Genomic DNA, 25,893 nt, shown 5'->3' with positions numbered 1-25,893 from the left:
CAGAGGCATGTCTAGAGCTATGTAGATTCATAAATAATTTGCATATAATAAAATAAACCTTATTCAGTCCTCAAGGTGTGCATAGCTCTAAACAAGTCTCAACCACTTGTTGAAAGAGGAAGCATAACACCATGATAGTGGCATAAAGACATATGACTGTATGTGCATCTCACACAGACAAAGCACTTAAAACCTTTTTCGGACATTGCTTTTGGCACTTTCTTTTTCTAACACAGTGGAAACCAAACAAAGTGACTCACGCTTCACTTTCATAACAGACAGCTCTCCCAAAGAGGTTCTTCTTTGTTCCATGGCTACTTTGTCATGAACAAAGTAACAAATTTAAAGGTAATCTGTGCTATGTCTTTATGCCACAGACCCGAGGCGGAGAGAGGTAGGAGATTGGAAGGAAACAAAACCCACTCTCTGTGATATCAGTTCCAAGGTAACCCACTCAGAATTAGACTCTCTTTCTTTTTGGTGTTTTGTTGTAATTTGCATTTTTATGTCCTTTACCCTTTAGCGGTAGAGATAAAAGAGTCTACGTACATTTTGACAAGCGGTATCTGTTGAGTATCTGTCGATATCTTTTGAGACTTTTGGGGCAATCACGGGTATGGATTTTGAGTCAAGAAAACTCCACGAAGCTGATGATGTTAAACATCTGTACCTAATTAACCCTTCCCCCCATTAAAAAAGTAATGGAAATACAGATACTTTGATTGGTTTTATGGCAGATTTTCTTCATGAGATACTAAAAGAGTGATTATGACATAGGATCTGCATCGATATGGAGCAGAGTCCCAATCTATATGATGCCTCCACAAGAACTGATATCACAGTAAGAGTAGGACTGTATCCTTCCATGATGGGGAAAGATCTCACTGTTCGCTGACAGACAAAAGATGTCTTCAAGCGTCCGTTGATCCTTCCCCATCCTCCACCCCATCCTCCTCCGCAGCGTCCACCAGTGCTTTCTGGCTCAGCTTGCGATGATGCTTCTTCCTTCGTCTCGACGCGTCCTTCTCGTTCGCATCCTTTCCATTCTCTGACAGTGACGGGAGCTGCGACCCTCGGCCGGCGATCGGCGGCAGCGAGATGCTGTGCCGCGAGCCCGACGACGGGTGAGACTGGGTCAGGTCGTTGGAATTGTTGGAGGAGAAGTTGCTGCTGTCGTTGCTTGATTGGGCCGGCTGAACCTCGATGCCCTTTGGAGAGGCAGTCCGCTGGCTACCAGACTGGCTCTGGTTGTCCTGGGATGGACCCTTGGCACCAGGCTTCAGCTTCTTAATGCGACGGAACCTTTTGGTGTTGGGCTTGTTGCTTGAGGTGGCTGTGTTGTCATCTTCAGAAACTGCAGACAATGAATCAAGGGTAGAAAAATGTAATCAAAGGAGGAACCAAATCATTTTATAAAGGGGAGCAAGAATTTTTACTTTGAAATAATTGATGAGGAATTGATGAAAATGGGATGTTCCTCTACACACAATGAAATGCTAAAGCTGTTTGCACATTTTGTTGACATCTACACATGTGTAGTACTGTTTGAACCACAGCCATATAAAGCACATCCAAATAATCTCAACAGCACAGTTCAGCAAGCCTGAACTAATGCACTCCTTTTGTTTGCTGAAACTAAACTCCATTTCAAAGAAACGAAAAACAATTGCTCATGAACAAAAGCAAACTACACAAAGTCAGGACATACACTTTCCATTGACCACAAGTACAATATCTTTATTGCTGAAGTACAAAAATCCAGGCTAAACTAAAAAACTAAAAAACAGATAAGTAATGGAGTAATGTAACCATAGTTAGGTATAACAGAATTGATTCCTCTGAATGCCCAAGTCATAAAATACAATGCAAGAATGAAATATATACATACAGTGTATATGTGTACAAAGCATGCAAAAAGGATTAAGTAACATACAGTTTGTAGTTACAGCCCACATAACCAGAAGGAGTTAAATCTGCTCAATTCGGTTTAGGTTGTTGCAACAAAGACTCTACGGAACTGACCCAACAACTACAACCTGTCCATAAGGAGTAGCAGTGATATCCCTGAAACACAACCTGAGCAGAGTGTTACGTATAAATGTAACGTTAGTTATGCTTTATAGTAATCATAGTGAAAGAAACTGTAGAAGTCAGCAGGAGAGCACAATAATATGCACGAAAAAAAAAAATTATATATTAGTGAACAAAATGAATAACCTATACAATTAATCTATAATTTCAGGTGGAATCAAATTTGAGATTTTGAAATTACACTTGTGTATAACATGCATACTGTTTGTGCTTTTTTAAAATATATCTATTTGTTATCTTTACTACATTATACATTTTAGCAATAATTCCCAACAAAAATATTAGATGTGGGATAAAAAGCAACATGACATATGGCAGCAAGTTGGAAAGGAAAAATACAAAGCAGTGAATTGGATACTATTTCTACAGCATACAAATATACTACCACCCCCCCCCCCAAAAAAAAAGAACAGCAACACAGCATCAAGCAGCCACCTGCACAAAAGACACAGAATGCATTTGACAGCTTTTGCGAATCTCTATCCAATCAATCTACATGTGCATTATGTCTGAAATGGTCTGTACATGAAAAAACTTCAATGATGAAATCTTCAAATGTGACTCAGTGTGTGCTTACCTATTCTCCCTTTCATGTTCATATTAACACAAAACTATGCCTACAGTGTATAGGCCCACGGGTACAATTGTATATGATATCTACATCTACATGAATATCATGATTGACATTTGAAATGGTGAATTCCTATGAATGCCCATGAATAATTTTCTAAGCAAATATATAAATAAATGAAAGTGTGGGCATGGAAATCAACAAAAAAAAGGTGGACAAAAAAAAAAGAACATACAACTGTACAGTGTAAATGGGCTAGAATTCACTATAATGGTATTGTGTAATATTGTAGTTTAAATGCAGTCTGGCAATTACACAATTTTGAATGCATATTCACCTGATCTTTGAAACACATATGCCAACAAACATGCAAACACTATATGAATGAGATACGAATAAAAAAATTGACAAATCCAACTTAAACAAATTGCCAAAATTGCCAATACCTAGCAGTGGCGGATGAAGGTGGATCTGCCCCTGCCTTGTACAATTTATTACACATCAATAAATTTGTAAGCCAAGCTGACAATGTATGTTGCAGGGTGTACAGTAGGCCTATGTATGTTCATCCCGGAATGTGATGAGAGTTGTGGCAGATGTGAGCAAATTATACCCATACTTTTCTCATTAGGCAGATTAAAACAAGAAAACGGATGTACCAGTACATTGTACTAGTATAATTAACATGCTGAATGATGAATTCATTACATTAATTTGAAAGTGCTGTGCATTAATATCCACATATCCCGTAACAAAAAGGAAGATAAAATGACAAAGATGTTGGATACATTATAACAAAATCCTCCTACTGTATAACAATCCCCCAAGTTCTGGTATAAAGGCCCAAACTCACAAAGGTGGTACAATCTTTGTCCATGGTTTAAAGAGTATCTTTGATTTTGTGGCCTGATAAGGTGAGAAATCTGATAGATCATACTTGTAACAATTGTCATGTTTGTTTGTTTGTTTGTTTGTTTGTTTTTTGGTCCTTGCTATTAAGAAGTTCCCCTGTACAATGATTTGACATAAGATCTTTGCGTTGGTAGTTAGAACGCAGACAATTACCATAGGAAATATGATACAAGATGGAGGCAAGCCACCAAGAATACATGCTCTTTGTTTTGAATGCATTTTTTTTTTTGGTCCCATCACTCGCTATGTATTAATGGGAAGGTCAATACAGGTGTCAGAATAAATTACGCCACCCATTTTTGTCACTCCCTACATGATTATCTCAACAATTAGACCTACATTGTAGCCATTACTTGACAGAGGGAAACCAAGAATGTTTCTCTGAGGTATTGTATCGATCTGTGACATCATCTGGCTCAGTGTTCAACCTGTTCCTGAATAACTGTGCAATTGATACAGTTGTAGCTACAAAATTATAGTCAACCTCACAAAGATCAACCTGCCGCAAAATGATGACACAAATAATCAGACATATGGTTTTACATAGTATATGTATCTACTATAAGAGTAGTCTCTTCACATTAGCGCTGCTATTACCCCATGAGTACCTGGCATGGCAAGCAGAAGGGGGGGGGGGGGGGGGCTTTGGGTCTCCCCACTTTTGCGGTGAAGACCTTTTTCCTTTTTTTTTTCTTGTCAGCTGAAGAAACCCGGAAGTGGCAGCAGAAGATGAAAGGGGAAACATGGTTCCTCTCATGGATGTGAGTACCAAGCAGGGACAGGTTTGAACCTAAGACCTTCAGATTGAGCTCAAAGCTTTGCACACCGAACAACCATGCCTCCACTCATACAGAATGAGGGGGGGGGGGGGGGGGGAAGAAGAATGATACAATGGTTGCTTCTTCAAAAACTTTTTTCTCGTCCCTCAGACTTACGACAGACAAGTGAAATTCAATGAGGGCGAGGTCTAATTTTGCTTAAAAATGGATGGTTAAGGGTGATCAGGGTGTGATCTCACAAGATTCAATGGATTTAATCCCCAAAGGATTGCTTGCATACCTTGAAGCATACGATACATAAACTGCCTTAATGATCAACATGCAGGTCGAAACTGAGTTTTTTTTTTTTTTTTCTCATATCTGGAGAAAGGGGGTGGGGCAGTTAATGGAAGAAGATGGTCATCAGTATTTGACAGATGAATTATGTGATACATGTATACATGTTTCTAACAAAAAAAAAAAAAAAAGGAAGATGATGAATAGTAGAATGTGGACACATTTGATCTCAGGTCACATGTCAGTATCTCATGCATCTTGCTGGCACTAACATGACGCACTGCCCCAATCTAACCATTTCTAGCGAAAACTACCAACTGCGTTCTTTGTGAAATGACGGCTTTGGGAAGAACTTCTAAGCTACTTGCCCCTTGTTAGCCTAGGGTTAGCTTTTCATGCACATTGGGATGGGGTTGATGGGGAAAGTACTGCAGCTGCAAGATCAGTTTTTAGAACTAGAAGAGGTACGAAAAAGTTTCCAGCATGGTACATGTAGCATCAATAATATGCAGGAACTAAAGCAAACATGAAGTTCAGACTTATGAATTGTGGACTGCTGTAGGTACACAAATCAGATCTCCCTAATAATACACAGATAGACAGATAAATATTCAAGTAGATTAGCAAGAAGATAAACTAATGAAAAGACACAATAGACTGGTTTAAACAGACAATGGAAAGAAATGTCACTGATGTAAGGATTGACAGATAGGAATAAGAGAGTGACAAGAAGAGTATTAATAAATGATAGGAAAATATGTATTATATATCAAATGTGTGCATACATACACTGTATGCACAGTTGTACATTCATACAGATACTGTACATGCATGCTAAGTAGTGCTCATATGTACATCCAATACCATAATACCTTGTACAATACGAGTAAACATACACTTGTACCTGGTGTACATACCTAGGCTTGTGCATATGGTGTACATTTTATGTATTGTGTACATTCATACGTACATATAGTGTACAATGTAGGGTCTACCAGTATATGTACATTGTACATTATACTCATGTAATACAGACAGACATACTGGTATGTGTTAGAGAGATAAACACACAGGAACATGCATCCCAGAGAAGGATTAGTAACTAATGAAAGATACCAACAGGTGGATTAGATCTAGACAGGTGAATTAGATAAATATAGGTGGATCAGATAAGGGGGGGGGGGGGGGGGGCCAGAAAGGATCGGTGAAAGCAGAGATTCTTTTTTTTTTAATAATCTGCTTATTTCAGAATGCGTAGCTTTTTAAAGCAATAATATTCCTCAGAGCTCTTGTTTCCCATGTAACAAGTGAATCAGACCCTACATCCTTTCTTGACTGCAGTTAACCCCTTGAATTCATTGCATCTGTATTGGTCATAGTCAATCCGAAATTGCGGAAGGGGTGGGGGAGTACTGACAGTGACATGGTCACACTTGCAGAGAGAGAGAGAAAAGATGTATCTTTGATATGTCTTATCTCATTTTTTTTTTTCATCATTAAAGGGGCAACAAAAACTCCTATTATCAATTGCAAAAGTTTAAATAGTACATGTACATAGGAATGGTATCCCTTTTGCATCACTGCTTTTCAGTAATTTAACTTCAGAAAATGGCACCATCTCAACTGCTAAGATCAACACTTTGATACAAAATCAGTATGATAATTACAAGGTTTGTATGTTCATATTTAAGTGTTTGATATAAATTACACTAAAAAATTTAACATTCTAAGTCTCGCTTTGTGAAGTTTGTTTGTTACATGCTGGTCTCCATCTTTCACAATGAAATAATTGTGTGAAACACTCAACCCCTCTCTAATCTTGTGACAGCAATTCTTATGTATTATACATTAAATCATCAAGTTGGCCATTCAAACCTACAGGGGAATGAATATCCTGCAAATACAAACTTTAAGAAGTTTTGCTGAAATCGCTTCAACACAACTCAGGCGCAGTGTCACTCACACACGTGTGAGCGATGTTGCTTTGAAATCTTGTGAGACATCATTAGATTTTCACAAACAAGAAGCAACAAACTCACAATTTTTTTAGAAGCATGTATTCGCGGCAGCATGAGATCTTGCATGGCTTTGTTCACACAACAAACCAACCTGCGGCACATCCTGCTAACTTGCATTAATGTGAACTTCATGAATCATGTACGTCTCCCTTTAGTTTGCATAACCTGAAGACTTCCCACAGGCTGTGAATTCACCAAGCTATAAAATAAGATACAGTGGACTCCCATTATAACAAAGCAGGTTTAACAAAATTCCTTTTACAACCAAGCAAAAAGTCATGTCCAAAATTGACCATCTTTATATCTTAATACTAACAGTTTTTACGTTTGGCTATAATAAAACTTCAATCGAATGAAAGAAAACTGCTTGTTCTGAGGACTTCGTTCTAATGGGAGTCCCCTGTAGTTGCGCACAAGCAACACACACCCAAACCCCTTTTTTGTCCTTTTTTTTTAGTGGAAAAATGAGCATAGAAAATGGGATTCCATCGGTATATAACATCAAAATGATAGACAATAGTTTGCAGACACCTGCTGGTAACAGAAATAATATGTGACCCTGCATCACAAAACGAACAGAAAGTCGCCAGACATGAAATTTTAGTTAACAACATTTTCTGAAAGAGCAGACTTTAAGCTTTAAAATGATGTATAGCTCAAATCAAATGGACTGTCCTCACCTATCTAAATATTGGAGAGAAAGCACACACTCAGGACAAGAGTAAACTGAGAAAAGAGGCTCTGAAGTACAGTGTCTATTCAGCACTAAATCTTTACCAAGCCGTGCTGGCTGTGCGATGAATGGAACAAAAAACAGGATGTAAACCACCGGAGCAACAACAATAAAGGGATTATCAAATTAAACTGAAATTGAGCATGCCTTATAAAACACTTTCCATCCATAATTAATGCCAACTTTCAAAGCAGTAGCATTATCCTTTCAAAAGTTATTAGAGTTCAAAGTGAGGAGTGTGTACAAGGTTTTTAAGAAATGAAAAGGGTACTCTAAAGACACACCTAATCACACTATTCTACCAAAATGTTCGAGATAAACTGCTAAAAAACACACTTTCCTGCCTGTTTTATGATCCCAAATTTTAGCATAATGTGGGAGAAGACTTGCTCTTTCAGAAAATATGAAAAAGTCAAGATCGGCTAGGTTGACCCATTCACCTATTTTCAGTCCTCACACAAAATCAGTGTGTGCGACTTTTTGTTCGTTTTGTGGTGCACGGTCACATATGGAGTATATTATGATTTCCTCTTTTACTTTGAGATTTTTTTATCTCTATTTTACACACGTAATTACTGCTGCATTTTGACCCGCCAGCAAAGACAGATGAGTACTTTTTGTTTTTGCGACTTGTGTCCGCACTTACCAGGGATATTGCAAGTTAGAATGACCCCAACAATGGGTTAGAATGGGTTGAAGGAGTGTTTACATCTGGGACTAAAATACTGAGAGTGATATGTATAAAATGGATGCTGGCTCATTGGTTGCATGGTATGCAAAGTGCAGAGAAACTGACCTGATGGGTAAAAAAAAAAAATCACAAAAATTCAAGCTGTCAATGCCACTGTGACATCATCATCTGGCAAAGAAATAAATACAAACAAAAAGAAGCAATGCACAATGCGACACATTCAAACAACAACAGCAAAAGCAAACATTACAGGAGTGTTACGACAACCAAGAGATGATCATTTGGTGCATAACATCAAAATGATGGACAATAGTTTGCAGACACCTGCTGGTAACATAAATGATATGGAGAATATTACGATTTCTTCTTTTACTTTGAAAATGTCATGATAAACACATGAGAACAAGAATGTCAATAATCTAGCTGACTTTATAACATGGTTTCGCCATTTGGGTCTTGTGCGATGATATAATGTACGGTGCTGGAGACATCTGTATAATCTGATGTCAGGCTACTCCCATGGAAAAAATATTTTGACATTAAACATTGCAATGTTGGATCTACCTGTTTACACAGCAATGAAAAATAACAAATTAAAAGATTTAGGGGTCAAAGGAAATGCCATCATAACGCACAGACAGAAACCCTGCCGTATAGAGTCAATAGGACCATCGGACAATGAAAACCATTGCCTCTGTAGCTAACTGTATAAATGTCTTTTACCATCCTTCGGGAAGGAGTTCAAACGAAGTAGCCAAAGTTATGTGACTAAAATCACTATATTTCTGTGGGAGCATTCTCATTTGCAAATCCATCATAACAAACTTCAAGTGGACTGAAGGAAAACGAAAACCCAAAATGATTGTACTATATTCTGTGGTTATTCTGGTGATGTGACAATAAGCTTTTGGCATGGTTGCCGAGCAGCTTTGACAGAAATGTTCTAATTTTTCACTCCCAATGTGAATGGGCCCATGGTGACTGAAGCTGTTCGTGGTGTTGTGAAAATGTTGCAGGCTTGTGGTTCTGAAATGTTGCAGTTGTTTATTAAATAAAAGTGTGAACGCTGCCTCATCCTTCTCACCAGCTATCTCTCTAGATTACTTAATACTCCCTTTCTCTCTTCTTTTTCGTTCTCAATGTGTGCAACTCACGCTCTTGCCGTAATTTCAGCAAGACAAAACTCATTTTTACTTTGCTATCCTGTCCCTTCTCTTGATAGGACAGTTTATAATAACGATAAGAACTTGTAATTGCAGAATCTTAAACTTATCTAAATCTATTACTTCGCACACATGTGCTGACTGCACAAGTGGAAACACAGACCAATTGGAGAAAAACAGCAATTACAACACTCACTGGTTCACATGTATGATATGCTGTTTGTGAATGACAACATTCATGTATTGGAAATAATTCTAGTCCAACATCCAAGTAGGTGTTTACACTGCATTCATTTGCAGCAAGAAACACCCTAAAATTTGATCTGTTCATTTATCAGAGCAGGGAAAACATTCTCAAATTGAGACAACACTGAAACCCTACCCTGATAAAGAGAGTGAGAAAAGAAAAATCTATGAACAGCACATAAATGTATCAATCAATGGAATATAAAACCTACTATTAGTACTAAACATGAGTTTAAAATATTGTAATTTATACTTTTTATCACAAACACATTTCATGATCACAAACCTACTTGTATCTCTCATTCAACATCTTCCAGAATCAGTAAACATGACCTGCTTTCATTATCAAAAGAAACAACAGGCCCAAGGATGTTTTACAAAACTTACATTTAAACAAAATACTCTTCTCATAACACCATATTGATGATAGATGAATATTGAATTTATAACTTCCTATTTTCTGGCCCATTTCCTCAAGCTTGTGCTTATATGGCTGCCAGCTTTCATACACATTCTGCATTAAGAGGTAAGAGTTTTCAAATTATGTACTACACAACCGGAAAAATGTGGAGTTATGAGAACTGAAACATACCATCATCAGGAAGTCGGAGTCAGGCGACTACATGTATATCAGGTTGCCATGGTAACAGGTCACATCTAATAGCAAACATGCATGCCTGAGGCAACTCCCTTCAAGAACTGGTCCAACTCTACTGAAGTGACCCGCAATCTTAGCACAAATTATTGAGGTTTTGGACAGCATATACATAAAAAAGTATTGCCATACTTTGTGTGAATGCATCATCCATCCATCTATGACTTTGTGAGATGTGTAATGCCGGAAGAAAGATACAGCGTACATCTATGAAGCACCCATGATTGTACCTGCACTTGTATTTACATGATGCATGGCTTTCATCTGGGTAAGAATGATAATTTCAGCTGTACTCTCTAAGCATCATCTTACCTACATGTACACGACCACCATCTACAATGTAGCTGTTTCATTTTATGCAGTGCTTTTACATTGTAAAGTGTCCTTTAAAGGCACTTCTGGGGGACATTTCATGAAGCATTTTGGTCGGATACTTTTCTGACAAACTGTTACAAGCTACTGAAATCCTTCCATCTGATAGGCTGAGAGCAAATTTGTCCGACAACTTTGTCAGACAAATTGCTTCATGAAATGCCTCCCTGGCATGTAATGAAAGTGAAGATATTTCTACACTTCATGGAACATGTACCAGTTTGAAACAAAGAATGTCCAGCCAGCTGCCCTAGCTATTTCTTTTTCTTAAAGAGACAGATAACAGCGTTGTCTTTGACAATGCTCAAATAAGCACTGAAATATGTGGAACAAATATACAACATCACATAGTGCTATAAGGAAAAATGGCTGTATACCGCGTGGGTGGACACTTTGACTCTACATTACACGTTTTCCTTCCTGCTGCAAACCTAGCTTTCTCATGTAAAAATTATGAGCTATGGAATTCTGAACAAAAATTCATGAAAAATCCCATTGCACCAAATATATTGCTGTATTAATGAGTTTTGCGAGATGTCACAGACAGACACTGACACAAAATTACAGAAACTCAAAACAAAATAACCACAAAATCATACACACAAATGATTACTATGCATAAAAATTGTACTACACAGGCAATGCAATCGTTAGTACAAGTCATTAGTGTACTAATGCCTGGAGAAAAGTCAAGTTGGGTGTATAGGCAGAATTAAAGACTGATCACATGACATAACTCTCAGCCAATAATTGATTGGATCCATATTACCATTTTATAATTCTTCTAGAGATCTATATATACACAAGCATTCATGAAAATTTGGACATCTTATATGGAAATATATAGACAAAGAAAAAAAGCAGACAAAATAACTTTAACATCTGAATTTTGAAAGAGACTACAATGTACAGCCTTTTTGCCTCCTTTATTTCAAACAAATCTCCAAAAACAGCAAACAAATTGTAAATGTTCTAAATATTTTTAAAATGATACACATCCTGTAGAGAAAGAGGCTCAATTTAATCTTCAATTTGGTGGATTTACTCAATATTTCACAATATTTGCAATCAATTTTGAGTAATATTTTGGTTTGAACAGTAGAAAATAGAGTTGAAAGGACAGTGTTTTGTTATTTCAAATAAAAATTCCTTTAGTTCAGTCCTGATGTTAGTTCAATGAACTATTGCTGATACGGTTAATACATGTGGACACGACAAACATACTCGCATGCATATAAGCATTAACAACACACAGATGAGTATCGTGGAGTTATCACAAAGAGTAAATCACTAAAAAATTACAAACATAATTTTATTACACCATTGCTCACAAGCTGACAGAAATACATACTAACACATTTACATGCAGTTAGATGTGTCAAATACGACTGGCATCATTGCAGTCCTTGACAAATTTGTGATTTTTTTTTTCATTATCAGAAACTGGTCATTCAAAAGACAACAAGAGACCAATGTACATCGATCAGGGCATCTACAGTCAATTAATATTCTGAGTGAATTCAAACACTATGTACCTTTCAGGAGATACATTTTTTTAATAAGAAAGTGCAAGGGAATATCAACTACTCCTGAACTTTATATCTGGGCATTTCTGAAATGCCAAGTTCGGGTGCATACTCAGACGGAAAGTTGATATCGATCTTAATATTAGTTGAGAAATCACGGAAAACTAATAAAATCTATAGAAACCTGATGAATTCACATATAGACTCGCTTTTAAAGATGATGGAAATAAAAACATAAACAAACAAGGAAAAAAAAACCGCAGTACAAGTGTAACCTCTTTGTAGAAAAAAAAAAAAAAAAAAAACAGACGAAGAAGAAAAAAAAAAAACTACAGCAACCTCTTTGTACATGCCCTGTAAACTGAATAAAAGAAAGAAAATAAAGCCTGACCCTCATTCTGAAATACCAGGGATCCATGAAAATGGATGTGTGTGGGAAGGGGCGTGGCCGGATCTAACAATCTATAACAGGTGGAATTGGTACAGTTATACTTCAAGAGTAAAACACAGGGTGGACATAATTCAACACTCTCCCAAGTGATTTGATTATGCAAAGAGAAATTATAGAAAATACACAGGCATAGAGAATAAGATTTCCCTTCTATCATGCCTGCTGGCAATAAGAAATAATAGCAAACACAATACAACTACTTTTTTAGTCCATAAAAGCAACAGTTTATCTTTATATCCTGCATCTTATGCTAACACAATGTCAAGGTATTGGGACTATTTGGAATAATACTCCTTTCATTCTGTTCATAACAGAAAGTGTGTGACAATTCATATCTGAAAACTGTCGCCTTCTGAAATAAGCTTGCCTACTCTCAATCAAATGTCATCTGGAGATAACCATACAGTACAACAAGACTAATCATCCCAGAAAAAAAAAATTACACAAAAGCGTCCACTTTAAAACAATGGTTGAGATATCAGAGCAATTTCACGTGAAACTGAAGCATTTCCAGAATTTCCTGTTAATTTTTTTGTTTTTTTATGCATTTTGATTTCCAGCTGCTAAATAGCTTTAACTAGCCAGAGAAAACTAACTAATAACTTTAAGAGAAAGGCTAAAATGAAATACAGTTCCTAATGATATCATCTATTTATGATATATGGAAAGTCTTTTTCTATTTACAGTTAAATATAATTTCATTTTCAGCCTCTACTGTGGTGTCTTGCAACTTAATAATACTTCCTTCAAAGCTACTGAATGGACTTTGTCTTATCCATTTATATTACCAACAATTTGGAAATGACAAAGAAAAAAAAACTTCATCAAAGGCAAACTAACAGAAGAAATAAAGGAAAAACATTATGCCTCCGGCACCACTTCGTGGCGGAGGCATAATAAGACAACCCAGATGTATAAAACAAAAGAAAAACAAAAACAAAAACAATTATCACTGCATAAAGGAAGGGAAAATGATTTCAGAATAGATCAGGACTTGATTTCTGCTTGAATATAAAGAACAAAGGGAACCTATGATCCATGACTTGATAGAGAGAAGATCATTCTAGAGATTCTACATTTCAAGTTTTAACCTGATAGCGCATGCCATAGTGTTTCGTGTTGATATTAAAGGCCTTTTTCTTTATACCAAACACCCATGTTTGTTGGGGTTTTTTTTTTCAACAGTTGGTAGGAATGGGCCATGATTCGATGGAACTATCTACATGTTTGAGTACTTGGCAAAGTCTATAGCAGTACCATATTAATCCACTGTATATAAAACCCATGAGAAAAGCTCATACACCAAACACTACACTGTACACTTAACACCTTTCCCTTCACCTGTCTACATACCCTACATGTGAGATAACCAAATACTACACTAAATAAAATCTACACTAACTGAAAATAAGCAAGCACATATTACCAAGAGACCACAATACTAAAAGCAATGCTGATGAACAGATCCATAAACTCAAGATTTTTTTTTTTTCAAACAGTGAACTAATCATGCATATTAATTGAAGGAAGGGGGATCCATAATCCACACATAAAGCAGGTGTGAAAAATAAACAGCAGAAGAAAAGACAACATTTTCTTGAATAATTGCTTCATGCCTGTGAATTTTGTAAATTTGCTTCATGACCACATGAAAAAACATGTTTGGCATTGAACGGATGATTAAAGATAATATAAAAGTTTTGGTACCTCAAAAGTTTCCCTGAGTTTCCTTGTCTTAGTTTGTGTTTCAGGTTAAAGTACCTTTCATATAACTAACACTGTGAGACTTACTCGCCCCAAAGTGCTCTCATGTCTTAGTAATCATGCAATAATGGTTTCGTACCAGAGCAGAGCGGGCTCTGAAAAATTCGAACGAGCCGTTAGTTTGACTCGACGCGGTACCGCGACAATCAATATACACGTATTGTACGAAACCATTATTGCATGATTACTAAGACATGAGAGCACTTGGGGGCGAGTAAGTCTCAGTGTTAATTATATGAAAGGTACTTTAACCTGAAACACAAACTAAGACAAGGAAACTCAGGGAAACTCTTGAGGTACCAAAACTTTATATTATCTTTAAAACAAACCTGACACATGAACCATTTGTTTTGATTTTTCCATATCTTATACAATCATGTACGTTTACACCTTTTATAAAGTACAAGGCTATCACGAAACAAGTACAAATCATGCAGCCTGTACCAATAAGTGCATCATGGGCTGCAATGTTGGTGTGAGGTCATGAAATATGGCAAAATATGTATACGATATAAACATCAAATAAAGTTTTCCTTGGTTATTTCTCTTTTTCTTTTTTTAAATAAGATTACATGATTTTAGCATGTATACAACTTCTTTGAACATGAATTTACAGAATGTTTTGCTCATAATGTTCTGTTGAAATTGATCCCTTGCCGCAAGCTGGTAAATAATATGCAATTATTCAAGCAATGCAGGGTACATGAAGGTCCCTTTGAATACAAGGAAAGCAAAAAGGAAAAAGGAAAAAGAAACGAAGGTATAACAGCAGAGAACGCCTCGTGGCAAAATGTTGACGAATTGATACCTGTGGCAGAAGGAAACGAAGAGCTAGTGGAGTTATGCCTTCACCTCCTCTGAGAGAGTCGAGAGTGAAAAACGGGGCGAAAGATAATCAATGATTAGTTGAGGAGTGGGATGAACACAGAGGGTTTCAGAGACTACGATTGACATATCACTTCACACACATACTGTATACGCCATATATTTAGCGAGTCTAAATTTTTGTGCAAATGGGTACTTCCCGACAACTTCGCAAGTGGTTAAACTCACCATCGTGGAGTACTGTACTAAATAAAGAAATGTATGTATGCATGTCACATTCATGTACGGATCAGAATAAATATTTTTGAGTGCTTTAGAATTTGTGAATAGCACCTCACATGCAAATTTTGTGAAAATAAAAACCTCGTGAAATATTTGGCGTACACAGTAATTGAATTGACAGACTGTGTTGTTACTGATGAGTCACACTTAATGGGAACTAAACTCCACAATCTACTTGTCTTTGATTTCAAATTAAATGATCAGAACGGTGAAATCTCATCAAAATTGAATAAAATCAGGAGACAAGAAGGTTTCGGAATTAAGTTCAAACCTATACAAGACAGTGGTAATACTGGCATATATTCTATGTATTGCACAAGGCAATGCAATCACCTAACAGACATTGTTTTACTCTCTCATTGGTTGTATGAAAAGACGGAACAAAATATATATTTTTTTTAAATAATTTAACTTTCGACCCTTTTACTTTACTTTGTGAACATTGCTAGCATAAGCATTGCTACAAATGTAGAATGTGATAATAAAAGCAGAGTATTATTTTCCTTTTGTCATCAACTTTAATCAAAGAAAATTGCGAGAAGAATTTCTTGTCAAGAAAATGAAGCATTTGTGAGGTCCATACCACATAATTTCTTCATTTAACTTTCATATCTGATTGTCACTGATATCACTGTCAAAAAAGAAGAAAATATGGTAAAACTATTCTAACATTTCCTACAAGCTTTTGTTCCTTTTTTGTCTGATATTTAACAACACTTTCACCTTCCAGTTGCTTGAAGGTGTTATTCTGATTTATTTATAGAGACAAACAACTCAGAGTTGATTTTACTTTAACAAGGCATATTCTCGATTTACTTTAAAAATTCACATAATACATACAGGTACTACACTATTGCAAATGTCAAAATGAATGCCTGTATTTTTTTTTTTTAAATCAAGCTGCTGTTAGCACAATATAATTTAGCTTGTCTTTAAGAAATTCCTGTGAGATCAATATTCTATGGATGAATGAAAAGTTGATTACACACATCATGACAAACATGGTTTTGTCTTTAATAACGATCAGGAAGAGGAAATGTATGGAACAGGGCAAAGACCTCTTTGTATGCACAAAGCATATCAGAACATTTCCATTATCTGTGCTTGTCACAACAAATTTTAACTTTGTTTGCAAGGGAATTCTATCTTGATGTAAATCAACAACTAGCTACAGAACAATGACATTGTAACCAACTTTAATATACTGTCTAAAAGAATAGACTTCTCATTTGTCCAGTTGAAGTACAAGATCAATAATTAGTTGAATAAAAAAAAAAAAACTGGAAACAAACTCATTGCTGCGATGTTTGGCCAATTTGATTCAACTAATTATTGATCTTGTATATATTGAAGGCACTGACACCCATAAACATTATTTTATAATTTCACCACAAAGAGACCGTTTCAAAAACCAATACAAATTTTTGAGAAAAAAAATCATCTTATGAAAGCATAGACATTCTTGATGTTTGCAGGCACAAATGTTTTGACCAGACACTTGTAGATAAGTAATGATTAATGCTGCCTAGTCAAAACTTTTAAAATTTTGATATCACATTATAACCATGAGTTTAGGAGCAATTTTGATGAAAATGTGCAAAGTCCATCATAGCTGCGCAACACTGGACATTAACCATTCCTCCACCACACAATTTTTAGATGGTTTTCCTGGTGAAGACGATAAATATGAACTCAATGGTTGCACAGTTTCAGTGACAATTCATGAACTTGTGTACCACAACTGAATGTATGATGACATCCAATGGAATTACCAGCTTAACCACAATGGTTGCTCCTTTCGAGTCATAGGATACATCATATATCAAGACAAATATTTCTTGTGAATGTTTTATAATGCAAGACAAATTAAAGCAAATGAAATATATGGCCTGCATTGCAATCATCTTCGCCTGTTGTTATCATCACTCACTGTAAATTTAAAGTATTAAATATTTCACCTATTTTGTGCAACAAGAAATTAGCAAAAAAATAAAAGCATGAAATTCTATTTTTTGTTATCTCATACATGTAATATCCAACAATGTTTGATGTTTTGATTCAGCAGAATAAAAAAACGAAAAATTAATCTCACCTTGTTAAACATGAAAATTACTCAAAGAAAATTCTCCACTTTTTAATAAAAAATGTAGTTCAACTTTCACGACAAGTGATTTCTCAAGAATGTTTTGTTCTTCAACATCTTGATTAAAATGAAGAATCTCTTTCTCTAATCTTTTCAGCAGCTTGTAGGCATAGCAATTTCTTGAAGGTGTAGATATTGGGATGTTTGGCAGGGACAAATGACACCTGACTTCACCCAATGATTGTGGAAAAAATAACACGACAACACTCCAGGTAATGGATAAAGACATCACATGTACGGTGTACATGAATACTTCATTGACACACACACACACACACACACACACACACACACACACACACACACACACACACACACACACACACACACACACAAATATGCATGGTTGGTGGATCCATAATTTTGTTTCCATAACTTTTAATGTCCTGAAACCTCACCCCAGCTGACCAAAACTGAATGTTATCTGCACATGATACATGTACATGCACCTAAAAGAAAAATTAAAGAAATCTGTCAAAAATGGATCCATCAAGTTTCCTACAATGAACCGCATTGCACAGTTAAAACAATCCAAATATCCATGCTTTGTTTACAGCTAAGACTTGCTTCAGTGCTAGGGTAGTCTAATTTGTAGTAGAATATGCATGTCACATTTGATTTTCAGCTTTTGCAAGACATACAAGTTGTTGCATTACAAACTATCACGTCAAAATAATCATTTACCAACATTCTTCTATGTTATCTCTCTCCAGTGCACTCCAATCAAAACAAACACAATTATAACAAACATCTCATTACCATGAAGTAAAAATTCAGGTTCCCACATTGTGATCTACATGTATGGTATATCTTTATGTAGTCGATTGTTTGGCTATAACAAACTTTTTTAAATAAAAGAAAATTGCCAGTCCTGAGGACCTTTGTTATACGATGGAAGTTGCCTGTATTTCACTTAAAACTCTCCAACACAATTCCTGTGGGAATTCCCCCCCCCCCCCCCCCCCCCCATCAATAAATAACATGCAATTAAGCGGAGCACATGCTGGTAACTAAAATACCTCACTTACCAACAAATAGCAAGTCTTACCTCACAAAATACATTCCTCAGCAAAAGGCATGGTGCACCTTTTAGAACCAGTGTACACATTAAACCAAATACTACCCTCAAACGGTGTCATCCCACTAGACCGACACCCACAAGTCATACAGCCCACGAGTTCGATATTGGAAACAGGTCCATGAGTCATACAGCTCACGAGTCCTACAGCCCATGAGTTCGACACTAGGCAAATACAGCCTACGAGTTTGACACCTTAGGTAAAAACAGCCCAAGAGTTCGACAGATACAACACAGGGTTTAATGTGTCAGTCTTGTGGGCCTTGTCAGCTTAGTGTCAAACTAATGGGCTGTATGCCTGAGGGCTGTATAACTCGTGGACTGTATGACTTGTGAGATATATGACTCATGGATGTTGGTCTTGTAACTTGCACCCCTTCAAAATACCCTCAAACTACCCTAAAATTATCCTTTCCCCATCTCAAACAAAACAGCCATGGAACGTATACAGAGTGGGATGCTAAAGCCTTGAAGAACACAGAACACATATTGAAAAATACATGTTGTACGTACTGTGCGGCAAGAAACTGGATGCACATTTATACGTCAGAGAAGCAGTGCAAACTTACGAGATGGAGTATATGGTATTGTACACATGATAAGATAGAAGCCATCTGTATTGAATTGCAAATTCTGTGAGAGGTTTATGTATTGGTCATCCCTTGCACATCAAATGAGCATTCTAAAAAAATGGCAAAAACAAAGACATCCTTCTCCTTCTCAGCTATTATTTCAAACATCATATCAAAATGCTTATACATGTGTGCTTTAACTTGTCCTTTTCAATCAGTTTGTCTTTTCAGTGATTTATTCAACTGAACGCCTGTCAAGGGCAGTATATATGAGCCCCGATCAAAGTTGCACACTAGAATCAAACATTGTCCACTTAAACTTTGACAAAATCAGAACGCAATTTAACTTGCTCTGTAGAGCTTTCAATGGGTTTGAATGCTTTCCTTATCCCCATCAATTGCCTGAAGTATGATATCATGGAGAAGGAAAAAAGTTTTTGTATGACTGCTGGGTGAATAATGTCATTCAATTCAAAAGGGATGACCCATAATTGCAAAAAAGCGCTGAACATTTACTTAAGTATGCATTATACAGCCCGCACCATATGTAAATATTACCTGTGTCTTTGGTTTCGGGTTGCGGAGCATCTGGAGATAGAAACGTGCTGGAAACGTCATCTCAAACAACTGTCACTCATTCATTAGAGATTACTGACACAGATACACATGTCTGGGTCTACAGCCGCTATAGGGTAGCCACACTACACCTGTTTTCTCGGTGTACAGGTGAAAGTAGCACACTTCACATATAATCAGGGACTCTTCTCTGATTATATGTGAAGATCTGATACCAAATGTTTTTGTAGACTCATTCATCTTCCACATCATCATCCCCCATCTTCCACATCATCATCCCCCATCTTCCACATCATCATCCCCCATCTTCATCGACATTTCATAATATTTGGTAAGGCTATACTTACAGTAGGTTACTAATACAGAGTTTTCTTGTAAGAAATGCTTCAAAATTAGCTGTCCATACAAATGGGAAAGTATTCACACTCTCACAGATCTTAGTTCCCTGATCAGTTAAAATTTGGAGATGAAAAGTCCAAACAGATACACCGTATATGTATGTGCTCAAGACCATGCAAGGGGGGGGGGGGGATAGAACAAACAAACTTTTTTTATAATGTGGATTGAGGTACTTTCAAGAACTTTTTTTTTCCCCTCCCATTTATTTCTGATAGTGTTTTGGTAGTAGAATGGTAGAGATACATTGTACATTGTAACCTCAATTTCTGGGCAATATCTATTTGAAAAATTAATCTGTCATTGAGTCAGAGTACCAGGTGACATCATACAGTTTTGAAAATGAGTATTTTGCTTAATACTCTTCCATAACCACACACCCTATGGAAAAAAAATATTTAAAAAGATTTTTTGCCCTCTTTTTTGCCCTCTCATTCTGAAACATTATTCTGCTAAAAGATTGTTTACAAGGCTCTGATGAGAGTGTTAGTTTTGCATTAGTTACCATGGACACTTTAAAGGAAAAATCCCTCATTTCAGCAAACTTATCTGTAGGTAGTATCAAGTGAAGGTATGAAGAAGGAAAGGCATTTATTAATTAAAAGTGACTGAAAAGACTTCTAGTAGCTTCTCTGGGAATGCTCAAAAGAAGACTGGGTTAGCACGTTCAAGCTGAAATTCATTATTAATTGAAATAAAAAAATGACGAGAACAGATACAGTATTTGGCTGTCCCTCCATTTCAGCAAGTAGGGGGCATCAAAGCAGAGCATTATATACATATATATTTAGAATTCATTTTCAATAGCTGTTATTCATGTGCAAATGTACAATATCACGGACAAATGTATCTATTCCCTGCTTTCATACATACTACGTAGCTCTACAAGCTAAGTTTCCCTCAAAATGATGATCAAATTCATTGGTGATACATCTATCAAAAATGTTAATCATTTTGACCTGATCCGATATCCAGACAAATTCAAGGCAAGCGCATCAAGAAGAACAAGACTGTGACATGACAATTTCTTCCTAACATCCCACTATGCACCAGTGGTAAGCGCTACACTCTTCTTGTCTACAACTCCTAGCGCGGCATGGAGCAAAGAGGCTTCTAACAATGAAATTTGAGAAGACTGCAAAATTGAAGAATGATTAGTAAATTATAGTCTCAATCTTTGCAGAGTAGTAATAGGTGAAGATTGGCTCTATTGTAGAGTACCTGCTGGCCACTCCATGGCAAGCTTCAACTCTGCACCCCCCCCCCCCCAAAAAAAAAAAACAACAACAACAAAACAACAACTAAGTTTTGAAGCATCGTTCGTTGCTGATGCTTGCCTAGCCTCCAAATCAAAGTGTCCATGCCCCATGACCTCTGTGCACGAAATCGACAGCATTACCTCACACATACATGTAAGACTGTAGTCTTGCTACACTAAACTGTCTTGCGACAGCAAACAGTATTCTTGCAACACCAAACTGTAGTTTTGCAATGCTATACTGTAGTCTTGCAGCACTAAACAGTAGCTTTGAAAAATTATACCATAGCTGTGCAGCATTAAACTGCAGTCTGACAACACAAGACTGTAGTACTGTAACATCTAATGCAGTCTTGCCACACAATACTGTGGTCTTACACTGCCTTTTCTTTTCACAACAACAAAAAGAGCGCGCTGAAAGACCTTGATAGAAAAAGAAAAAGAAAAATCTTCGATCCTGAAACACTAGTACATGATATTACATCTCACTCCATTTCATCTCCCATTCTTTGAGCTTCATCTATTTAAACAGGGAGGTAAACCTTATAGAGGCAAACGATGGCTTACCGTTGGCATCAGGTCCGTCATAGTTACCACTCTTGACGGTAGTGAGGGTTATCCCTTCCTCCCCCTTCTTGCTGTCGGCCGATATGGTGCTCTGCTGCATCTTCTTCTCACGGTGAGACCTGAGAGAGAGAGAGAGAAAGAGAGAGAGGGAATAGTAGAATCTCACTCATCATCTTCCTTACTATTATCATCATCATCATCGTCGTCATCATCGTCATCATCATCATCTTTTGACCACTGATGATGATCATGATGATAACAAAAGTAGGGTTGACAACCTCTGTCCATAAAAAAAAAAAACCACAGACTAATGTCAAGTAAAACCAGAATATATTTTGAAGATAAAATCACATTTCTGAACAAAAATTGCACACGAACATTATTGAATGAAAAATAAACCACAACATATTGTTCATTGAAGAAAAAAAAAATTACATCTGGCAATAGATAATGTGTAAATACATCATGTAATATGAACTAGATGTACAACTACAAAGAAAATGAAACAATATTAATTGGTTCATGTGACAAGCTCCAGCAACAAAATTTGTCTAATCCACCACCCTCAATATCACAAAATCAGGCAGCATGCCCCCTAATCTATAGGAATGACTTTCTGAAAACCATGCCATTTTCTTTTTTTTTTTGAAGTGCGGAATATCAGATTGCATATGTATGCCTCTCAATTTTTTGTGGCCAATACTTAACTCCCCTGTCAACTACATTGTACATTGTACATTACTCTAAGACCATAATGCATGAGCACTGTCGAAAACATTGTTTTTCAAAGCCAGGAAACTTTCTAAAAGAGCATTTATGCCGAAATGTAGCACTACAAAGTTGTAGAGAAAATTGCAATCATTGCTGTAATATACATTTTAAGACACAGCTACAGTATTGCTATTTTCTTGCAAATGGCCAGTATTCAAAACTAATCAGTTTGTGCGTGAGCGCTTGATCAAAATATGCTATTATGAGTTGGCAAGCCCTTGAATTAGTCAGGAGTGCAAATGTGGAATACAGCTGAGACAAAGTATACTGTATTTCCTGACTAAGCCTCGTCCGACAAGCTTGATAAAGGAGTCATATTTGAGGGGTTGCTTTCACGAGGCAACAGCAAAACAGTCATAAACTTCTCGACCACATCGCCGCCGTGACCACCGTTGTCGGAAGACTCACTGATGGCAGTTGAGTGCGACGGCCAGGAGGAGGACGATGAGGAAGAGGACACAGGCCACGGGGATCATGATGACGTCCAGGGAGTTGTCGATGGGCTCAAGGCGAGTGTCGCCGACCACCATCAACTTCTCACCCGTGGCATTATAAATAGCTACCTGGTTGTTGATCAGAATGTCTGTCAGAGGAAGTGATATTGAAGCGAAATTTTATTGTTTTATTCTCATTTTTCACTAGGATTTAATGCCATATGAGACAAATTAAAATGATATTTCATCTAAATTGTGTCATGTGCTAACCTGGTTTGTCCATGAGGTACAGTATGCAGACTCAACATGGAGTATAAGATCTTGAATAGGCACATTCTATTAACCCAAAGATAAATTGTTCACTTTGGCCCAAATTCACAAAGGTGGTACAATCTAAGCCATGGTTTAAACCGTGGTTTATGCAAATCTTTTCTTCTTCTGCATAAATACGATTGACAGATTGCGTACGCCAACAGATGTCCAGTAGAAAACATGCATTGATACAAGCATATCAAAGGTACTTACATGTATGTACGCCTATTACATGCTTATTTTAGATCATGGTCTAAATTTGTAGGTACCGTACACTGGTCTAAATTTAAACCACCTTTGTGAATTCGGGCCTTTAAAGTACTATCAACACAAGGAAAAATCACAACATGACTAGAGCCCCACACATACATGTACCATCCAAGGGGAAATATCAAAAAGTTTGGCTCTGCTCAATGATTTGTACCTCTGTGATGAATTCTAACACAGTCAAGATATTCCAAGATATCCTTTATTTATAGCCTGCCATTTCTCATTAGCCTATAAGTAGGACAACGTTTCTCCTAAAAACAAGCATTAGGTCAAGTTCATCTTTGTAGTAAGCTCAATAGCCTTTGAAGGTTAAAGGGGTCTAAGAGGGTCTTAAACCGTGAATATGAATATGCAAATTGTGAAGTGATGATGTCACACCCTCACAACCTGCCATATACACAATGCAGCTTGAACATACAGTATACAATTTTGAAATTTCCGGTTTTTCAATTAAACGCAATTACGCCCCAGTCTCAAATCCTTATACGGCAAAAGTGGATATTTTCGCGCGAGTAATTTTCCGCGCTCGGGCATGTAAGATGGATTTCGCGTGTTTTTATTTCTGCAGAATCAGGACATTAACTACTGAAATACATGGCATGCAAAAATATTCGCGTGTTTCATTTTCCTGCTAGCGTCTGGTTGTGCGCCTCGCTGATTTCTCAACAGTGCTATGCCCCTTGACTTTGTATCGGAGCATAGCACTGTTGAGAAATCACCTCGGTGCAAATAGTTTTACCATTCCCCTCTGAAGCAGTCAATATTTGTATAATATCTTCATCTGAAAAGTGACTTAGAGCAATTAAATGAAAGGGAGGGCTTCAACCAAACCTATCCTACTCCTTATCTTTGCCTCAACTCTCCCTACTCCACCATCCCACCTTCGAAACAGGTGCATCATGGCATGCCCCCTACATGTACCCCACACATACACTGAGCAGGCATATCAGGGCAATTACCCGGTGGCTAAATACTGGTTTAGTGTTAAGGTTAAAGATTAGGGTTAGGGTTAGGGCATAGAGTTTGGGTTAGGGTTAGGATTAGGTTCAGGATTAGGGTTAAGGTGAGGGGAAGGGGGGGGGGGGGGGTAATGGCCCAGGGGGTAATTGCCCTCGACCCTGAGCAGGTGCATGGCAAGTATAATGTAACATACTTACCTGTGAGCACAGTCTTCTGCAGAACATACCGCGGATCAGCATCACTCTTGACCCCACTGACCGGCATTCGGACGTGAAATGTAATCCTGATGTCCCCATTGAAGTACTCGGGTGAGGTGTCCGACAGCACTACAGTGAAGGTACTACAGGCAGGCAGACAAACACACACACAAACAAACAGACAGACAGATAGACAGAAAGTCAATCAAATTGATAGACAGACAGATAGGAAATAAGACAGAAAGACAGACAAGAAGACACAAGGAAACACAGAGAAAGAGAGAGAGAGAGAGAGAGAGAGAGAGAGAGAGAGAGACAAAAGGCACATTACCAAGAGTTACATCAATTCATCTAACATAAGAAGTAGTGTGCCTTGTGCTCATTTGAGTTTAATCATATTAAGTTGTGAAAGTTGACATAGATCTGCATGTACATGTAGGCCTACACTGTCGGTAAAACTAGTGTAAATGAGTGGCAATATAAGACATATTTTATCAGAAAGACACACACTGAACAAATGGACAGAATAATGACAGCATGATAGCAATGCTTTTGAAGATAGAAGTAATCTGATTTGAAAAAAAAAAATTATGGCAACAAGTTCATCACAGATGAATGAATCATACTATAAATGTATGAATACAGAAATTATATTCAAGACAACCCATATCATGAACCACTACTATTTTTTTTTCATATCATTTACCAAATGACTGTGAATGAACAAAATCTATCTAACTTGATAATACACAAAAAGACGACTATTTCATGTTTGACATTTAATTAATTTGTGACAGATGGCATGGCTTGTCATCATAGTCATTTAGATCTTATACAAATTGTATGTGTACTGCATGATGAATGTCAAACTGACGCTTTACAACGAAAAACCAGAAGTCAGACCCATTATAATGGATAACTCATTATTTGCTCTACACTTACATGTAGTGACAAGCTGCATTATGGTTGACAAACAGGATGCAAACATTAGAATCAATCAAGTT

At 37.0% G+C, this 25,893-nt stretch overlaps 1 protein-coding gene across 1 annotated transcript in view; it reads right to left on the bottom strand.

The window, feature by feature from the left end:
* Positions 1-856: 856 nt before the first annotated feature.
* LOC139716010 (uncharacterized) overlaps positions 857-25,893 on the bottom strand; it is a 45,440-nt gene continuing 20,403 nt past the window's right edge. Inside the window, exons 5-8 of the mRNA XM_071627567.1 lie at positions 24,890-25,032; positions 23,125-23,299; positions 21,946-22,064; positions 857-1,354 (exon numbers count right to left, since the gene is read on the bottom strand). Coding sequence (XP_071483668.1) covers positions 912-1,354; positions 21,946-22,064; positions 23,125-23,299; positions 24,890-25,032 — 880 coding nt within the window. The 3' untranslated portion in view covers positions 857-911. The remainder of the gene's footprint in view (positions 1,355-21,945; positions 22,065-23,124; positions 23,300-24,889; positions 25,033-25,893) is intronic.

Source organism: Diadema antillarum, unplaced genomic scaffold (genome assembly GCF_040938485.1).
Source record: "Diadema antillarum isolate AM-2024a unplaced genomic scaffold, OU_Dant_1.0 scf00000060, whole genome shotgun sequence".
NCBI classification, from domain to species: domain Eukaryota; kingdom Metazoa; phylum Echinodermata; class Echinoidea; order Diadematoida; family Diadematidae; genus Diadema; species Diadema antillarum.
Note: the sequence above shows the minus strand (reverse complement) of the source record. Positions and strands in the feature narration are given on the sequence as shown.